Source organism: Manacus vitellinus, unplaced genomic scaffold (genome assembly GCF_001715985.3).
Source record: "Manacus vitellinus isolate BGI_N305 unplaced genomic scaffold, ASM171598v3 scaffold_33_pilon, whole genome shotgun sequence".
Taxonomy (NCBI): domain Eukaryota; kingdom Metazoa; phylum Chordata; class Aves; order Passeriformes; family Pipridae; genus Manacus; species Manacus vitellinus.
Genome location: NW_021940478.1, coordinates 6,910,061 through 6,931,183, shown reverse-complemented (window position 1 = coordinate 6,931,183; position 21,123 = coordinate 6,910,061). Strand labels below are relative to the sequence as shown.

The window sequence follows — 21,123 nt, the reverse complement described above, 5'->3', positions numbered from 1 at the left end:
GCTATTTCAGCATCTCCGCTCCTGAGCACTGTGCTCAAGTACAATGGGGCAGGCAAACAAGAATAATGAGCTGGCACCTCCTGAGTTCCCACAATGTTCAGGCTGGCCGTCTCAGTTCCCATCACAGATATATTGCTTTGCTTCATATTAAGATGCAACAATGCACACAAGCACACTCTCAGCTAGTAGTGTGGAAACTGTCCCTATTAACTATTCATGCCCTTGAAGTGAAGCACTTGCTTGGATGCGGTGCTGAATCAGGCAGTTTCTAATTAAGGAGGTAAACAGCCTTCTATCCTCATTCATCTCTCCCTCAGCCTTAATCCTCCAGTCACCTAAGTTTAATTTAAAAATCTGTTTTCAGGAGTTGAGCCTGGATCTGTCACATCTAAGATTGCCACTAATTGCTATGTGTCAACAGCATTCAGAAAAATGAGCAACGAATTAAAACCACCAACTCCTCTGCCTAGATGACAGCTTTATCTTTACACAGCTTTTCAATGGGATTGCAATCTCTTTATCCACCCAGATTGGAAAGTTGTATTGCCCAAAGTTAGTCAGAGCTTTCTCCAGTTAGTCTGAACATTTCCAAAGAAAAACTACTCGTCTTGTAAATGAACATATGGTCCAACAACCAAGGTGCAAAAGCACTCCAACTTAGACTCCAGGATGTAAGGAGAAATTGCAAACTCTGGCTAGTTTTGTCAGATGGTTGTGGCATTAGAGGATCGGAAAGCAGACTCAGAGAGACAGGCTGATGTTCTCAGGAAGATCAATGAAGATGTGAAGGTCACAGATGACACATGGCTGGTTTCAAAACCTCAGGAATGACAGCAGAGAAAGAGGTGGTGAAGGAAGAAGGGGAACAGAGCCAGCTGTAGAAGTTGCCAGAGAAATGTTTTGTTGGAGGCACAGCAGAGGAGGAGCAGGATGACGCAAAGAGAAGCAATGAGTAAAGCACAGCATAGGAGCAGTGGTGTCCAGAGGGATTCCTTTACTGGATGTGGCTGTCTAATACTGATGTAATGAGCTAGTTGTGAAGCAAAAAGTCAGAATTGTGTGTGGGAGGGCTGGAGGGGCACATATTAGGTATCTGCTCCCTCAAGAAAGGAGGTAAACTAGGGCTCCTGCTAAGAGTCTGTTAAGAGGATTAAAGACAGTGAGCAAGACTGTACATGAGCCTGCTGAAGCTTCTCCAGTTTGGTGACATATTGAAAGGAAAACATGATAGCAATAATGGTCTTCCCATCTCCTAAGGAAGAACTAAGATGAACAAAATCAGGGTGAGATTAACTAGAAAGCTATCTGTGGAGGAAGGGTTGCATCCACTAGGAATGGCAGCAGAACACAATGCCGTCAGGCTCTTCCCCTGACTTTGCTGCCACTCGAGTATGATATCACTCAAGCTGTGTAGTCTGTTTGCTCTGCCAGACATGTTTCAGAAGCAGAAAGACAGTGATGCTATTTTTTAAAAAACCTTTTTCATGTGCTTGTTGAGAAACATTTAAAATATGTTAAGTGCTGCTTAGATGTTGTACAGAGACAAGTTACTACTGATCATTATTTTAGTTGGCTGAATTTGATAAGTATATTTTCAAAGATACCTCTGAAATGCCTGATATGTAAGGCCTTCACTAAAACAAACAAACAAACAAACAAACAAAATCTACTGCAGGTTTTATTAGCAGGAGGGACAAATAAAAGGAAGAGGGTGACAAAGCAATGCAGAGATAATGTTGAGTTTGAAGAAAGGAACAATACAAACATTTTGGCTGACACAGCAGCAAAGTCACCTTGGAGGAGAACTAAGGACAAGAGAAGCAATAGTTTTCAGAAGCTGACATATATTTTCAGAACAAGCGGAAAAAAAGAGAGAATACTCTCAGTATTATGACAACTCACAACTTCTTTACCTGGCTGCTAATGAGGAAAATAGACAGGAAAATCATCTGAGATTATTCTTCCTTAAATGCTCCCATTTAATTTTCATGAGTATTAGTACAGGCCACATATTGACACTGATGAGCAAAAACGGTCCTTGAGGAAGGGAAGCATGTGTTTCCTCACACAGATATCTGAACAGTTTACAGTCACAGGCGGCTCTGAACTTAAGAGTAGGAAATGAAGCTTGTATGAAAACTAAAGTGGAAGTGTGGGGCATTTAGGGGTTTGTGATTATGGTTTCATTAGATTCTAAATGTTCTTTAGGGCAGGAACACTTAGAGCAGTTCAAAAATGTTTTTGACTGTAAAAAAGCTGACTTTGGGTGAATGTGATATGCCCCAAGGAATTTTTTACTGGAATCCTATGAAACATGGGAAATACAGAGCTGAATTTTTAAAAAAACATCTGAAGAGACTGAAATTTAAAGCCATCCTGCTTAATTCCAAGGAGGGAAAAGGGTAACTGAGGCCAAACATAGTTAAGCAAAGATGCAAAGTTTAGTAAAAGCAACACACAGAAAACTTGAGAAATCACATATATATATATATATATATATGCATATATATTTAATTTATATCAGTGCTAGAAAGAACTGGGAGAAAAATGTTGAGGTGTATAACAAAAGGAAGAAGTTAGCAAGTTAGCATGACCTTTTTTCTTTGAAGAATAATACGAGACCAGATGATTATTTAAATATTAGCATCACATTGTGACAGAGTTTCCAAGGTTTGCTTAAAGAAAGGAAATTTGCATGTGCATGTGCATCCTCAGAGTTACAGCCATGTTAGCCTATAACAAATGTGATGCACAGATACAACCTGCAGTTCCTACACTAGGCAATCTGTAGGAAAACAGCAGATGCAGGTGGGAGGAAAGGGGAAGAATTCCCTGTAACACATGTAGAGCATTAGATTCAGAGAAAAAACATTTACATATGGTTGAAAGGTTTCTTTTCTTTTCCCATTCAAAAAAGTAACACAAACTCCTAACTGAGAGATATATACATCTAAGTTCTGTGATGACAGGACACACCAGTGAGACCTGGGGTTAATCTTCATTGTTGCAGGAAAGGGCAATGAAATGAAGCAAGCTTCTGTAGAACTGTAAGATTAATATCTGCCATGCAAAAATAATAGAAGCACTTTTACTCACACAGCTTATTCGGCAAAATTTAATTAGAAGCAATTGTGCAATTCTTAGAGGGAAATTTATGCATACAAATTAATAGTAATTGTCCTGCTGAGAGATAAGAAAATTAAAGACAGACCATAATTCTGTAAAAATTACCCAACTTCAGGGGCTGAGAGACCTGATGCCTACGACGTCGTGTGCTGCAGGGATGATTGTTTCCAACTTACTGAGGCAGTTCATTGAATTTCAGTTTTAATTTTTAAAATAAATTTAAAATTAATTTTAATATGTTTTTGTAAATACTCAATAGATTATTTAAATTCAAGTATAGATTAAGTTGCCTACCTACAATATGAACATTCTGACTGTAACATAAGTAGAAAAGACTAGTGAGATAACTTCTGAAGTACCTACATTTCACAGGTGAATAAACTCTAGTGGGAACTGATTTTTACATGCTTAGGGCAGAAAATTAGTGTAAAGTATGAATTCACTAGCCACATGCTTAAAAAGCTTGCAAAATGCATAAAAGCATCTTTCGTAGTGTAGTATAAAGTTCAGTATAAAAGCAAACTTGCCATGAAGCTCCTGTGAAAACTGTTGATTTTAAGAAAGGCAAAAGTAATAACTTTTCTCCAATCCTTACTGCAGGTTAGAGTTTCCAAAAACAATTTAAAAAGGGTCAGAAAGGATACTGATAGGAATTCGATACAAGCCGAAAGAAACGATACTGATAGGTTTGTAGTTGGCAAGGCACAAGGAAGGAAGGAGAGAGACAGGCATTGGAAGCATTAGCAGGAACAATTCCCAAGGCCAGTAAATATCAAGGGGCCCCAAAGCAGTCAAAAGCAGAGTGAAGAGATTTAGAGCCAAGGCATTCAAAGGGTCTACTTAGTTTGACCAGAAGACAGTCTCACATTTCAAGGTTTCTTCTTCAGTACAGCTAAGCTTTTCAATGGGAGGCCTTGACCCCAAGGATCACTAACTGAAGAAAACAAATGTGTTTTCAAATGAATGTATTGGCACTGTCAGAACTGACTGTACACAAGATTAAATTATGTTTATTTTCACTTTCCAGAAGACCATGTTAAATTTTAGAGAGATAGACAGACAGAAATGTTTCCAAGTAAGACATGAGAATCTGAGCATCAGCTTTTCTGCGTCTGTTGGGATTCAACAGCAGAATTCCTGTTAACTGATCTGGCTATGCCTTCTTCCAAAACGTCAACCTGAGTCTTTCTTGCCTTCAGCAGTATTGGTATGGGTGGCAGGAGGGGACATGTGCTGTCAGTCTGTTTTAGTAATTTTGTTGCTTTTCCTTGCTTTTGTGCAATTGATTGGAATTTGGTCTAGTATTTTGAATTGCACAGATGTGATTCTCTGAATGAAACAAAAAGTAGTTTGCCTGCCTCTGACAAAGAATGAAAATAAAATCAGAATTTCAAAAAAAGAAAGTGATTCTGCGTATCCATCCTGAGATGCTCTAAAAAGGAAACTGATTTCAGGAAAAGGATGCCACATCTATTCATAGAGGAGTTTGCTCACAGTTCATCTGTTCCTTAAGACAAAGGTAGTTCAAAACCCATTTTGTGCTTCTACTTTGATCATGCTTGAGCAGTTTCACAGCCTTTTTGGGTTCCATAGGAACCAAGTAGGGACTGTATTAAGAGCCCTCATTCAAGGGAAGGTGGCCTATGACAGATCAGGTAATTTCAGATAAACATCAGACATCCACCATGTTTATACACAGTGCTATTTCCAGGTCAGAATCCACTCTGTATATGAATACATCCTTATACGCATATATGGATCCACTAGAAATTACATGAGTATTCCTGACAGATGTGTTCTTATGCACTATTCCAAAATGGACAAATGTATAGTGAACTGAATTTAAAATTGAGAAACTGTATTCCCAAAAGCAGACCAATAAGGACAGAGAAAAAGAAGACCATGAGCGCCACTATTTCAGCAGAAAGCATCTGAGCATGTGAATAAGGTGGAACTACAGCCTACAGTGATGGCTTCCAAACAGCTACATATTAACTGTGAATTTTGAAGAGCGAATATGTACTTGTTAGTAAGAGGTATGACAAAGCAGGAAAGTGGGTCTCACAAAGCAGAGACTTGTTGGGTCAAGTGTCCTTTTCCTGTTTGGCAAGTCCTTTTGTCTCTGTCCTCCTTATCATCCTGACACCTTACCACAGCACAGAATGACCGACAGCTCTTAATGACTTCCTAGCATTTGATTGCAATACACCGGCCCAGCCCTTTTTAACATAACATGAAAGTCTCTGTTCTCCTCTGAATTTCAATTTTAGAACCTATGTCCACTTCCACACATGCAGGCTCCCCACTCCCACCCTGCAACACAAAGGTGCTCTTGTCACCCCCTTGTTTGAATCAGACAGCTCTTCATCGCCTGACAGCTGGTGCTGTGTCAGCAGCCAGTGGGGCTGGTATCACTCCCCCAAGGAGAGGAGAACATCCTCTCCTGTGTACATCCACTACTACATTGCACAATTGGTGCTACTGTTCCCTGTGTCCAGAAACCAGGCTTCGTCCTGTACTGTCTCTGCACATTGCCACCATCCTGCCAGACCTGGAAATATTGTTGTTTTTTTCCCTCTCCTAGAATGCTTATTAGGTGATGGGAGCACAGGGATTAGTGACTTGATCCTGCTGGCAGCATGTGTTGGTTTAGTACCCCTGGTAGACTTCACTGGCGCGTTCCTGGGAGTAAAGATGTGTTCTGCAAACAATCATTTGCTGAGTGGGATCCTGCAAAGCACCCAAGAAAACAAAGCACGCGTGCACTTCTAAAACGGGAATTTTGCAGTACCCATAGCTACAAAGATCTAAGCTGGACAGGGGATACTCACTGGGTGAAGTTGAAACACTGTCATGAAACACAGAAGGAGGTACTTTATAATGAAGCTCATCAGTGCCCACCTTCCTCTGCTTTCTGCTCTCATAGCTGGAGGAGAGGTGACCGTATTCCCATTCACAATCGGAAGGAACAACGAGATGTTTTACGCTTTGTTTTGTTTCCCATACGATGTTTTACCCCCTACAGCGCCACCTCTCCCAGTCAGAGAGGCTGACCAAGATTCTCTGTGACAGGGCCACCCGCTCCTCCCGCCTCCTCACTTGTTTCTTCCCAGGTAGCTGGCTGTGAGGGGGCCAATAAGCAGGCTAATTTAGAGCTCTAAAAGCTGGCAGCGGGAGTGCAATTAAGCTGTTTTCACAGACTGCTGGCCAAATGCAGCAATTTATTGGCTGAGTGATTGGATTATTCATTTGCAAAGCTAAGAGAGGGCATTTTCTTACCACTTCAGTTGGCCTGTAGTACTTGTGATTGATTGTCACATGAATCTTGCCAGTCTCTTTGCATCGTCCCACTTCATTTTCATTCTTCCCTTCCCACCTGTAAAGAAGATAAACATTTAATCAACCCATAATTACTTTAGTGCTCTGATCTTACCAACATTTGGCCTTCTTTCATTTACTTGAGGCTGGTGTCGATTCTCCCTGCAGGACAGTATAAACTCATTAGCTATAGGAACAAAGGCAGAGTTTAGACTTGAATGGAGCAACAGTGGCTTTTGAAGTCTCTTTGTTTTGGTTTTTGATTCAGTGGAAGGTCTAAAATACAAGACTTCCAAATTAAACACATAATGCTAAGGGAAAATAAAATATCCTTATTTCATAATGTCTCATGTATCTGCGAATAAATATGACAGTGAGGTTTTTCATTTGTGGATTGGTTCAAAGTTGTTTTCTTAAAATATTTTTAATTCTTGTATTTCGGCCAATACTTTCAGGAACTCTTTAATCTGTTAATTTTATAGACGTGAAGCTCTGTTTGAATAGCATTAAGCTGCATAATTTAATTTGTGCTTAACTAGGAAAAAAAAAAAACAAAACAAAAACAGTTACTAGGTTTTAGTCCTACCTCAACATGGCACTCCACATACATGTATTGTAAACGCTACTTACTATCTGTGAGCTGAAAGACAGCTACTTTATCCAAATTAGTTTCATATGTGTTGAACAGCCTGCAATTTGCTGCAATTTATGTGATCTGGTTGCGCTGTGAACTCTTCTCTTTGAGACCATCCTGGTCTAAAATTTCAGGAGCAACAGAAGAGGAACAGTTTGGTGGGTGACTAGCTCTGCCTTTTGGGAGGTCAGCCTGCAGCCTCGATGCCTGAGGACAATACTCCCACTCAAAATAAATGCTTCAGATGACTTGTGTAGGAACATACATCGGTGCATCAAACTTAATCCATTGAATATACAAAATCCAGAGTTATGATTGAAAATCTATCCTCTCTTTGCTTTTTCCCACTAAGTATATACCATAGGGCTCTGCACCAGCCTGGCATAAAAATATGATGATGAAGTCAACTACCTTTTTTTTATGTTTAAGTAAAATCCATATAATTTAAATCAGCACTGTGATTTAGACTAGTTCGCCTCAGTCACCAGCAAGGAAAGAAAAGCAACCTTTGCCTCCCACTTGCTAATTGTTCTGTCAGCTCTTGGGATTTTGTCAAAGATTTGATTTCTCCTTGCTCCCCTGCTCCACCCTCCCACCCGAACCCCCCACCCCCTCTCCTGAAGCTTCTAGAAGAATTTAATTCTTTGATAATCTCAGCCTTCATTTTTGAGTTTCTGGCCCTGAGGGCTAAGGAGAAAAGTCTGAAGATGTGACCTCTGTGTGCTCATGAAAGTTAAGACACTGAAAGGGAGAAAGAAATACCAAATATGCATTATTACTAGTTTTTGAATCCCACAATTTTTATAACACAACTCATGACTTCTGAATGACTAGCAAAGCCTGTGGGATGCTTGATACTGGGAACACTTAGCATTGAAATAATTTCCAACAGATAATAGTGACAATGAAGTCAGCTGTTAATGGTCATGCCATGATGCTAAAGATGATTTATAATTTAAATTTTCCTTCTTTCTTTTTTGCAGTTGCTCTGTTTTAAGCCTGAACTGCAAAGTTTTCATTCAGAAGCCAAAACTAACATTAGCCCCTCCCTTTAAGGGGCAGAGGGTAAAGATGTGCAGGACTCAAATGAGCTTAATAGAAAACTAACCCTCACCAGTAAAACAACAGGAAGCGCTTAGATCAGGAGACGTCAGTTGTTGGAGGTCACTGAGCAGAGAACCCCATTTAACACCCAACAGGCTCCAGAAGGCTCAGTCGAGCCAGTAAAGACTCACTTAATGTTGCTATCAAAGTTATATAACAATACAAATAGCTTAAGAAGAAATCTCCACCCGTTCTGTTCAGCCCAGTAATGTGAAAAGTTCACAAGTTAAAAAAAAAAAAAAAAAAAAAAGAAAAGTACATTGTGAACAAAGTAACATTTGATAGCTGCACTTCTAATTGCTCTTGGCACCTCTATGCTCACAGCTGGGGACACCATACTGCTGATAAAAGGGACTGTGCAAGGGCCAGGCTGACACCAGCGCCAAGACATCCATTTCATCAACCAACTCCCCCTCCCCTCTCTAATCACAAGGAAAGAGAAAAAAAAAAAAAAACAACCACCAAACCCCTCCTTAATTTATAGTCAAATTGCCGTCAGAATTTTTAACTGGAAGATGTCATGCCAAATTATCTCGAAGCACAAGCGTGGTGGAAGAGGCATGGGGAACCCCTGTGTTGCTGTGGCTTTAGATAGTTCCAGCCACAGACTACCCAATTTCTGCTCCTTAGGGCCAACGCCCACACAGGCAAGAAAACAGTCTTGTGTAACCTGGGGGAAACACTGAAGTAAGTTTGGCTAATCAGGACTGGGCTAAATTTATAGATGATGAGGAGTGGATCCCCCCAAACCCCAGCTGATGTCAAAGCCCAGAGCTACCAGGCAGGCACCTGCTGGCCTACTGGAGGCTTTTCACAAAATGCTGGTCCTGCAGACAACAAGCCTCTACAGCAAGGCCATTGCCTGCCCCACACTGTGTAGCTTAACCCTCTCACTGAAGCAAAGGATGGGTTTGCTGTCACAACTGGTGGCATCAGCCATAGGCCAGAATGTTCTGCACTTGCTACCAACAAAGCAGGTTTGATGCCCTTTGCATCTACACTTCCATGTCGAGTGCCTCACTGTTGGAGATGGGTTCTTTGGGATTGCTTAGAATGATAGTCACTTGTTGACTATGGTGGATATCACTGCTATCGAGGACCTCAGAAATTCCCATAAAACTAAGTTAGTTACATTTCAAATGCATGTGCGAGTTTACTTGCTTGAAAAGTTCTTCACCTCAAGAGCTTTTAAATTCTGGATTTACAGAGGGATGGATTGCATTTACTTTAAGGCTAATTCCATACCTGGAGATCACTACTATCATAATACTTATTATCAGCAGTGACCAATGCTCCTTGTGTTTTACAACTTTGGAGATTCCAATTATTTTTCATTTCCTATAACTATTCAGTAAGAGAACAAGCTTCAAGCTATAAAAACATCCACAGGTAAAGAGGATTTTGTAAGGATGAAAAGCAGGGGTACCCACCTGGTGGAGTGTGAGCTGGGCAGGGAAGGAGACAGGGGAGCCAGGATAATTGAGGAGTGGTGGGAATAGCACTGCAATGGACCAAATGGTCTGAACGGATGTAATTGAGAAACAAAGCAAAGTACATATATTTCTGTGGTGGTCATGAAATCAACTAAAAATTAAGTCTTTCACAGAAGCACAGATAAACTGAACAAGTATATGCATTTCATGTCCTTGTTTGATCTTTACATAGAAACAGAACTGATGGTATTTAAAAAAACATTTTAAACCATTAATGTCTACAGCTGCTCAGCCTCTTTATGGAAAATAAAACAATCATGTAGACCTTTAAAATGAAAGGCATATTTTCTATATGCCATAGAAAATAATTTTACATTTAAAAATGAAAAATAAATTAAATAAAAATAAAATTTTAGGAAAATTTTGCTCTTCCTCCACAGGTAATATGATATACCATTTGTGTAGACTTCTCAGATCTGTGGCCTGATTTCTGTTGCATGCAAAATTAAGCCAAAGCACTTCATTCTGTCTTGGCACTTTATAAACAGCAAAACTGACACCATATAACAGACCATTAATATCTTTTGCAAGTAATCTTTTGAAGGAAAACTTTAAGCATGACTCTTTATATGTTCATTTGCCACCAACTCAACCACCAACCTCGCCAGCAGCTCTGACGCATCAAAGCAATCAAGGATATAGGGATTGCGTAACCACAGCCTTGTGCTTAAATCAAAAGAAAAAGTATTCCATAAAGGAATGTACCTAAAATTTCTTTTTCAAAAGCTCTGGTGAATCAGCTCTTCAATGCTTTTTTCATTAGACAAACACAGTTAAAAAAATGCTATAGTTGTTGTAGTGCATGCATTGTCAAGCTCGAATTTCAAAAATCTAAATTGTGACTCCCCATATTACGAGACTTAAAAAAAGAATACATGCTAGGCTCCCTTTTTTTTTTTTTTTTACGTATTTCCAGTTAATTGGAAAGCTTTTGAAGCTCTATCTCTTCACTCCAGTTTGTGAAATTTGGTGTTGAGAAGAAAATGTTTGCTGAAACAATAGTAATGCTTCAGTGAAAATCAAAGCATTATGAAGAGAAAAGTTGTAATTTCAAGTAAGTTACATTAGTGTCAACCTGAAACAAAACTATATTAATAGCATATAAAGGAGATGCTTTGACATCTTCAGAATCAATTTTTTTTCTTTCGAATGGCTTTAAAACTTCTATTTACGTTATTCTTTCTTTAAATGTATGTCCAGCTGACCTGAAATCAGATAATTTCCTGAACTGCATTTGTAAGAAATATTTTAATTTAATTTTGGGGGTGGGGAATACGGAATCTCCCATGAAACTCCATATTTCATTCTCACCCAGTCTTCGTATAGAAGAAACTGTCACACCTCTTATGAAGTATAAAATCAGATAATTAAATTTTTACAGTCTTCAAGCCGTAATTTGAATTGTGAAACAGAACTATTATTGGGTCTGCCTACAGATAAAACCCTATATCAATAAGAAAGTACAAAAATGGTACAGTCCTAAGCAAGGACCCATGCTCGTGTGTGTTCACCCAGGCCAGCACTCTTCACCAACCTGGTTGGGTTCCTCTCAACTCTCTTCAAAATGCCTCCAGTTCCTGCATGAGATCCTGTTCCCTTCTTCTTTATCTGAAAGCGTCTGAGTTTCTTGAGCTGGTAAATACAACACATAGCACTAGCTAGCCAGCACTTTTTGATGGGCAAACCAGACTGGAAATAGCAGCTGTTTTGCTGTTGACTTCTGATGGCTCCTCTTCCATGTCCCCACAGCACCATTATTAACATATTGTTGGCTTGCTGTTCTCACAGCAATCCTTCAAATCTCATGTGTTTCTGTAACCCAACCTTCTACTTCAGGGTAAAAAGAAAAAAAAACAAACCAACAAACAAACCAGAAAAACCCTCTGCCCTCAGTTAAATTTCAGTTCAACCTTCACTGTCACTGAAGAGGTCACTGCTCCACTTTTGTTAGTAGTTCACCTCATTAGACCTTATAGCTTATCTGCAAACTTCCCCTTTTTAAGGTCATCGTTTATAAGACCAACTAGCACATTAGTTAAGATAAAATTTGTATGTAGAGCCAAATGACTGGAGTAAAATATTCATTTTTTTCTGAATTAATTCTGATCCTGCAAGCAATGACTATTTCTGTAACAAATGTGCATGTATTTTTATATTAATAAAACCAACAATAAATCTTTCTGCAGCTTGAACAGTTTTTTCTTTTCTTTTGCTTTTTTCTACTTTCCTCATTTGCAGACAGCAGTCTTTCTAGCAGTCTGCAAAGATCTCTGAGTGCTGTAGTGGTTTCAGGCTATCTTCGCAATCCTGTTCTAATTTAATAAGATTAATGACAGAAAATTAGTCAAGACAAGCGTTTGCCTGTTTCGTGTACCCTGCTGTAGTTCAAATTATAGGCGGGAAGTGTTTCCCCCAAGTACTACTTAATTAGTAATAAGTAGAAAGGAAAGTAAAAGAAAAAAAATGTAATCCTTACAAGGGAAAATATTTGTAGCTTTGAGGTTTTCCTGGTAGTACAAAGGGCTGAATTTGAATGATTCAGAGGACTATATAAATATAGTTTGAAATTTCTCCCTTGAAAAAGAAATGTTAGAAGAAAACAACCAGACAAGTTAGATAAACTTCTGTGTACAGTTTACAGTCAATTTCAGAGAGAGAATCAGTCTTATTGCAGCTGTACATTTCATTAGTTACAAAAATGTAGTAAAATTTCTCTCTCTCTTATTTTGGCTGGAAGACATAGTCCTGACATGTGCTAATGACTGTCTAGAACAGAATATTATGTTATGTTCTTGGAAAGACTTTTTAGGCTGTCCTGGATTTTCAGCTGTACAAGTTAATGTGAATTGTTAGGAAGACAAAAAACCTAAAAAAATAAAATTCATATTTTTAGCTGGTTGATGAAAAGCCAGGATTGCTTTTCTTCCTGTTCTCTACTGCAATATCATGATGTGATAGCTAAGATTTTACATAACTTTCCCCAACAAAGCACAAAGAGTTAGGAGTCCCTGCACATGTGCCCAGTGTTCTCAGATGTGGCATGAGCTCTGCCAACTATTGTTTGCCACGACATCCATCCTGGTCATTTACTCCATCATTCCATCAATTTTGAAAGGCAGATCGCACAGCAATACTGGGAGGCTTTGCCATCACTTATAGCAGTGGAAAAGGTGCTGTAAATTTCCCAGATAAGTTTTTGAGGTTGCAAAATTTCATAATACCAGTAACCCTGCAAAAAAACCCCAGGAACCCCAAACAACTCAACACAACTCTGAGGAAGGGAGATAGGAAGAAAGCAGCCATCCCCCCAGGAAATTGTTTAGCAATTGCACTCTGGTGTACTGCTTCTTAGGTGCCTCATAAATTGTAAAGTAACAGATCAATGGGACTCACCACTGGGGTCCCACAATGCTAAAAGGGAGGATTTTGCTGCCAGGTTATTCCTTGAAGAAGATATATTCAAACTGGAGGAGGTGGGAGTGGAAAGCTGTTGGGGGTTTCAAAGAATGTGAGAGGTTACCAGCTGGCTGGCCAAGAAGCCAGCGAGGGCAAGGAGAGTGTGTCTGTGTGTGTATGCACTGCAAAAGCATGGGTCAGGCTGACACCTAGAAAAATTGTGGAGGGTCTTAACAAAACTTTCCAAATCCTGAGAAATATTTTACATCTAGTGCAATTTGAAAGATGAGTAGTAGATCTCTTGAGACATTATTCCCACCCTGAGAGCACAGGGAAAGAATGGCTGGTTTATCAGGACGGACTATATCCAAAACGTTCAGAATTGCACCATTGCCAAAATGATCAGCAACAATTATCATTAGCATTTAAATGTCACCTTAGTCTCCATATATGCAGTTATACACTGTAAATGACGTAAGGAATTAATAACTTGTTCACAAGAAAGAAAAATTTCAGAAGAGCCAAGCCCCCATTTCTAAAGTAATTTATGTTCTTAAAAATCCATGTCAATCGGTGTCATGTGAGTTCTCATACAATTTTTGAAAATTACTTTTTTGATTAGTAATTAAAAAATCCACTATGCCTTTGTACACAGAAAATACCTGCCCTACCTCATCATTTGGAGTTGTACTGTGAAGTTTTTCTAAGAGAGCAACTTGTGACTGATTGATTCAATCCAAACACTGACTGCAGTAAACACCAACATGAATGATATGCAGTCCACCACATAGTGCCATATGTGAGTAAAAATTAAACAGGACACAAAATTGGGAGTGTTAGGAACAACTAAATCTAAACTAAGCCTTTAATATCCCCTCTATAACAGAAGCTATTCATAAAAGTACTTTCACTTTTATTGTGGACTTGTTATTTCCTTTAGGTTTTCTTGAGGGTTTAATTTGCTTTCTGAAAAATACACATGGATTTGTCACTCTTGGGAAATGCTGAGACTCCTTAGGCCAACTCTAAAGCAGGGAGTTCAATTTTAAACTAATGGATAAATTTACTAACATCAAAAGAAACTGTAATGTGGGGAACCACTGCAAATAAAGACATTCAGATACGTAGCAACCTATATGTATAATTTTCTAATTGTAGGTAATCAAAATTAAAAAAAAAAAAGAAGTTGTTTACCAAACATTCATTCTTGTTTTGATAAACAATACTAGACAGGGGCAAAGTAGTTCTCAAAATCACTAGAATTCTTTCTTATACGGAGCAATTGAATTTGCAGCATTTTCTTATCCATGCTTACTAGAGTGAATTAGGTTATAAATACAAGAAAGAAAAGTATAAAAAGTGAAGAAAAAATAAGAAAGACAAAACTATTACTAGAGCTCCTACTAACTCCTCTTTACCCTCTCAAACCTCACTAGTGTTTAAGGCATATGGCACAATGTGTGATCACAGGGACATCTCGCAGTCAAGAAATGCTAAAATTATGGAGAGAAACTTATTCCCCAAACTGATCCTTTGGGTTAGAAATACTGTTAATACAGTCTCTCTCCCTCATCAGAATTTTTTTTTCTGGAAGCTGATGCCAAAAATTGAAACCAGACACTAAAAACTCATTGAGAAGAAAATGTTATTACCTCCCAGCCACCCACTGGCTGTTCAAATAATATTGTATATATCTGTGCACTTCTGCATATTTATTGAATTTGTCAAGTTTTTGTTCCCAAGTAAAACTTATTGGCCCTGTCAAAAGTTCACCAGCTGCACAAGTGACTTTGATGGCCCGAGGAACAGCCCTGGTGCTAGCGTCATGGAAGAGCCTGTGGCTTTCCTCTCCCTTTTCCAGCTGAGATTGGTATGTTGATGCATGGGGCCCAGAGAAGATACAGAAGGAGGGAAATTGAAAAAATAATAAACAATAAAAATATAAATTACAGAAAGCGCTCACCAAGCCATCCTGGTTTTATTATACGGCCTTGAGAAGGAATTTTGTATTTTCAATCAAACTATGTGGAATATGCATTGTAAACATTCTGCACCCACTGCTCAAGATTTCTATGGCTTAGAAGGAGAAGAGCTAATAGGAATGTAGAGTGGTTTGCTACATAAGTGTTGTAGTGTGGCTGACAGGCTGTCGTGTGGAAAGAATAGGATTGGCAGGTGTCACCTCTTCAGATCACAGAGGATGGGAGCAGGACTGAGGGGATCTAGGGACACAAAATAAAGAATTGGGCAGAAAAGCTCCTTTCATGGGAGGGTGATGAACAGCATTAACAGTGCCCATCTTTGGAAGGGCATCTGTGGCCCCAGGACAGGGAGTGAATGGGAGAGCAGCAAATGAAGACCTTGACTAAAAAATTAAGATTAACCCACTTACATTTTTACTTGTGATCTAGAGAGCACCACTAGACATATCCACTGTGGCAGTCATTTGTGCCTGGAAGGTCTCACATGTTACTATTAGAAAGTGAGGGGAGGAAAAAAGAAGAATGTAGACAAACAATACTCTGTAAGACAGCAAATGTGACATGCTAGAAATGTTCAACCTGTGGCTGCTCTCTTATCTTTGTACTTACACGATGGTTTTCCCAATGTGCTTAAATGACTTCTCCACAAATTCACGGACACTGTGGACCTCCCCAGTAGCTATGACAAAGTCCTCAGGCTCATCCGTTTGCAACATCAGCCACATGGCCTGCAGAAAGGTAAACAAAGTCAGATTCAGTGCACATGTAAGTGGCCCCTTTGGTACACGATATTGTATTACTGCATTTTTGACTTGGAAATAACTAGACGTACACACACATATCTCAAGCTGGGGAAATTAGCACTTTCCTTACACAGTGGCTATTAACCAGTTCAGTGCAACTCTAAAAAGAGTCCAATTATTTCTTATTATAGAAAACAACGCTGTATTTGATTTTCAATTTGTTTCACAGCAGGGGTTTCTGCAGGGGAGACTTTAATATGTTTACTTTTGAACACTGAGACTTGGTTTAGTGCTCAACAGAGTGGATTCACTTGTTTAAAGCACTGCATGAATTGACATTGATATGGAGAAAAGAACAAAATTTTGTAATGTTTCAGTCTAGAGCGCTGTTGTCTGTCTGTTATAGAACGATGTTAAATACACTGAGGCATGAAAATATGGATCCTTTTCACTCTTTCTTCTGTCATATTTGTTTTTCCCAAGTGAAGATTTTAATTAAGAATAAAAGAGTTTAAAAGGTAACTAAGGATGTTTAACAGCGTATTTGATCAAATGAATCTGTTTTTCCTGCTGAGTATGTGCTGAATGTTACATACTGAAGCACTGTAGAAGAAACTTTTTCTTTTGACACAGGAAAACAGAAAACACTGGTGGAAAAGCGAGACAACAATTAACATCACTTTCAGAGAACTGTTTGTGCAGCAAAAGGTTCGCAATATGGTTTGAAGCAACACTTCATGGGATTGTCAACATCTTTGCATTTCAGGGGAGCAGGTTTAATTCCTGCAGCAGTCTTTCACAGAGTCCCCTCCCACAAAAAAGTAATGATGGATGAGTGCCATCTCAGAGGCCTGGCCAGCTAAGTCAGCATGAAAAACAGAAAAAAGATGGAAAAAGAAGCATGCAAAGACACGTGTGACTTGTCTAAGGTATGGTGGCAGGTACATTTCAGTTTTCTAATGCAAAAGGCACTGCCGCAGTGACTGGACTATCTGACTGCATAGGAGCTGTAGGTGGACAGAATAATTATTACTTTGGATCAATCAGAATGATGCAAACGGTTCATTTCCTTTGGCAAGGAAACAGGAATACCTGTATGGCATGATCTTCATTTAATAAATAACCAAAAAGGGAAAACAAAATAATTCAACTCTCTCTCCATATGGTAGAAAGGACTGTCATCCTCTCACAGTGTAATCCACGATGCTATTTGCATTGACCTCTTCACATCAGCTTTAAAGAAAACAACTTTAGTAGGTCCCTTGATGGTAGTGGATACTCTGCAAATCAGATTAATAAAAGCTTTGGGACAGCTCAGTTTCTCTTGGTAAATACCACCTGAAATATTCAATTTTTCCCTCCTATTCTTAATAAATCAGTGTCCTGCATAGCAAGGCAATACATTCCACTTAAATGGTTCTATTTCCAAGTCATTTTTCTTCCCAGTTAATATTTTATGCATCTTCCAAAGTTTTGACAAGACTTTATTAACATGTTCCTTTTGAACCCTTTTGCTTCTTGAACGCGCACGGAAGGCTGGGTTTTGGGGAACTGCTGTGTAAGTCCTTGACATTAATTGTGCTTTAGGGAGATGACCTGCTGGGCAGGACAATGGCAGCAACTTTATTTTTCCTTTCCAGGATTGAACATCCTAACCAATGACGCAGAAATACCCAACTGGCTAATGAAACTCCTCTTGTGGGGAGGAGATGTCTTAACTTGTATCTCTCATATTAGCTTTCTTGGAGCACTGGGGTTTCCCTGATGATTTGAGAGGTCACTGTAAATCACCAACTCCTGTTTCTTCATGACTGGACAAGCTTGCAGGATTTACAGCTGTAGCAGCTGCACAGAAAGGTAACAGGAATATCTGAAATGGGTGGTTGATAGCTCTGTTTCTCCTAGCCTGGTCCCTAATTTCACAGACCTTCGGCTTTCGTTAAGCAGTCCAGCTGAAAACAACATGCTTCCTCATATGAGAGGGCATTATTTGAGCAAAAAAGGATTTCCAAGATTAGACAATCAGTCAGACAGAGGCAGAACTAACAGTGGTTCTTCTCCTGACTTTAGTGGATGTTTCCCATATATAATGAACTCAAGTTCTCACCCTGGCACTGTAATGTCAGTTACATTTGAGAGATATGTGACAACATAACCGCATTGATGGTAAAAATCACCCCTTAGCCCCAAATGCCACATAGGTTGACCGAATATGCAATAGTAGCATAAGCACTTGCTGTTTACTATGACCTTTGGTAAAGTGGTATTAAAATGTCTAAACAGAAGCCAGGATCAGACTTTCAACAATTTTTTGCCACTTCCCACTTTTAAACACCTCAGTATTGTAATTCATTAGACACAATTTTAGTGCGGGTGCTTATGCTAAAACATTGAATAATCCAGTGAGTATTTAAAATATTTACGCATTCCTTTTGCATATTAATATAAAATAGCATTGAAAGTTTCTCTTTACTATAAAATATGCCCTACATCAAAGGAGACAGCTCCAAAATACTGACAAAACCCAGCCTTTGACAGTGGGTCCAACCAGGTTTTATGCATTTGGGTGTATCAGCTCTTGTCTACTGTTTCAAAAAAGAAGCAATCACTGTCTTAGAAATACAACTTAAACTGCAGTAAATTTTTACAGAATCAACTTAGCAGTGATCAAACAATGCAGATAGAGTTGCTAAAAGCAACTTTTGCCTCAAAACCTACCAGGAAAGAATGTTTAACTTAATGATTGCTTGAGAATCTATCACTGCTAATTCTTTTATTTTTTCTGGCATTCACAATTGTTGGCACTTACAGTTACCTCGATCCAACCAGGTATGAAAAAACTTAACATGCTAAAATTTACAAAGTAAGTGATAGTTCTGTTTTGCTTCGAGGAGGGTGACGAAATGCTGTTGCTTTGAATGTGTCTGCATGAACAGTCTGTAAAAAAATGCCAAGGCAAGCCAGAAGAGAGAAAAAACTTTGAATAAGTTCCACAGTCAAATCTATATTTCCACAGGTGCAGCCCATGACAACCAATGAGACATATGTGTACAAGCAGTAGCGATACGCTTTCCCTACAGCAAGTGCCAGGAATGTGCTTCCCCCCACATCAGACTAATAAAGGCTCTTGACCTATCAATTTCTAGGCATTTCCTTTAAGAATTCATATTGTACCAGACTCCAGGCTGAGAATGAGAGGAAAGAGGGAGATACAGCTCTAGGTTTATTTATCATTACTGAATGGCTTACTGGTTTTAACAGAGGGGAAAAGCTTTGTTTAAATTTCCACTGAAAGTAATTAATGGTTATTGACTGGCAAATGAAGAACAGGTGACACTCTGAATTAGAAGATAAATGATCTCATGTTCTAGCGTGATAATGGGTTAGTAATTGCTACAAAGCCTCAGCCTAGTGCGTCCCATCATAATGCTAGATCATGTCCAGAACACAAAGGCCTCTGTGTGAGAGGTATTCAGCCGTTCACCTCCTGATACAGCTGCAGAGTGATTTGCTCCATTTATTTTCTGATGGACTGCACAACTGAGGCAAAAGTTCACCCATTCTCACCTTCCTGTTCACATGCTGAACCACATGACCCATGACATGGCTGAACTGGGATAAAAACATTGCCCAGCTTCGGCTCTTGGCTATCTTTTAACCATCGCAAGGTCACATATTTTAGGAATTTTTCTGTTGCAGAAATGGAGAATCATGGATTTTTCTGTATTTCTTTGTAAAGGCTTTTAAATAAAGATAAATAAAGAAATTACTTGTGTTCAGTTCTGCCACCTTCTCCCTAATGTTATGCTTAATCCAGATAACAAAACATGGACAGATGTTGAAAAAGAGGAGAAAACTACCATGGATACAATTCAGGCTTCTACTCTCTTAGAATAAGACTGTTCCTTTAATGGAAAATGTAACAAAACATTTTTCATATCTGAACTCTTTTTGGCTCTGGTCTAGTGAATCACAAAGTCTAAAGGCAATACTATGTCATTTACATTTAAAGACAGAAACCTAACTGGAAAGAGATACACAGCAAGTCTAGCAAGCAGACACACTTTTATGATTATGTGGACTAGGATATCTGTTCTGCATGCCTGAACTACAGCCTCTGCCAAAATCTTTCCTCTTTCATCTTTTCCCTCTTTCCTTTTCTCAATATAAATGCCTGCCAGTAGTAAGCACCGTTTTCAAGCAACATATCCAAAATATGAGCCAGTCTTCTCCCCGCCCAAATTTCTTTGCTTACATAGTGTTTGCACGTGGGCTAGTGAGTGCGAAAACCCAAGTTCAACTAACTCTACTCCCATATAGGTACGCTGTGTGCATGCCACTGCTGTTATGGTTGTGATGTGTCTGCTTGCCTTGAGCGTCTGGAGTATGTTGTAGATGTGTTTCAACATTAACTCCCACTAGTTCAGCATCCTAGTGAGAAAACATTTATTAACCGGGCTGTCATCCATGGATAACAAAGACTGGTAGTTGAGGTTATGTTTAACTCTATATATTTGAGACTTTTGTCTCGCTGTCTGCTCTAGCACTGTATATTGTTAAAATGGGCACATAGGTATCTTTGTATTCAAGAGGAAAAAATATACAAATCCAACTTTCTCAGAAATAAAAGATAATTTTTTTTCAAGAGAATAAATAAAACTTTTCATATGTCTCATCTAATTCAAGACCCGAAACAGACATGACTGAACACAATGGGATGAACTGAAAACGTTCCTGTTAGTATTAGTTACTGTTGCCCTGCAGTGCTGCACAGCATTTTTTTCCAAGACCTAAACTGTAAAAAAAGTCTTTCTTACATATCTCTAGGTGTTATGCAGAGACATTCTGACTTCTTTGTATTTGCCACACACAGAGAAAAAAAATCAAACCAAATCAGTAATGTTTACTTTAGGAGATGGAACAGATAGTTGTAGCCTGCTGCATGGTGCATCGTCTGTTGGTTTCAGAGACAAAGAAGCAGACACTGGTGAATGCCTAGCTCTACTTACTTGCAGAAGGCATGGGTTACTTCAAATCTGTAAACAATCAGGGAGCAATTTCTAAGTCAGAAAACACCACCACCTGGAGAGACCCAAAAGTCCATTATCACCATTTAAAGAAATTCTGTCTTTACAGTATTCCCTACTCCATTGTCTAGAAATGGGCAGAAGCATTCAGTAGGTTGGATATGGTACTCTCTAGTGATCCCGAATGTCGCTATCCTGCTGGGTTCACTACTGAGAAGGAGAATTGAGCATTTAGGGCCAAAGCATGATGAGCCTTTACAGGGATGCGGCAGCAAAGGAGAACTTTCTCCCCATATGGCG

At 39.1% G+C, this 21,123-nt stretch overlaps 1 protein-coding gene across 1 annotated transcript in view; it reads right to left on the bottom strand.

Moving 5' to 3' along the window:
* Positions 1-21,123, bottom strand: part of GMDS (GDP-mannose 4,6-dehydratase) — a 350,100-nt gene that overhangs the window by 67,821 nt on the left and 261,156 nt on the right. The window contains exons 8-9 of the mRNA XM_018076849.2: positions 15,663-15,781; positions 6,406-6,502 (exon numbers count right to left, since the gene is read on the bottom strand). Of these exons, the coding sequence (XP_017932338.1) occupies positions 6,406-6,502; positions 15,663-15,781 (216 nt within the window). The remainder of the gene's footprint in view (positions 1-6,405; positions 6,503-15,662; positions 15,782-21,123) is intronic.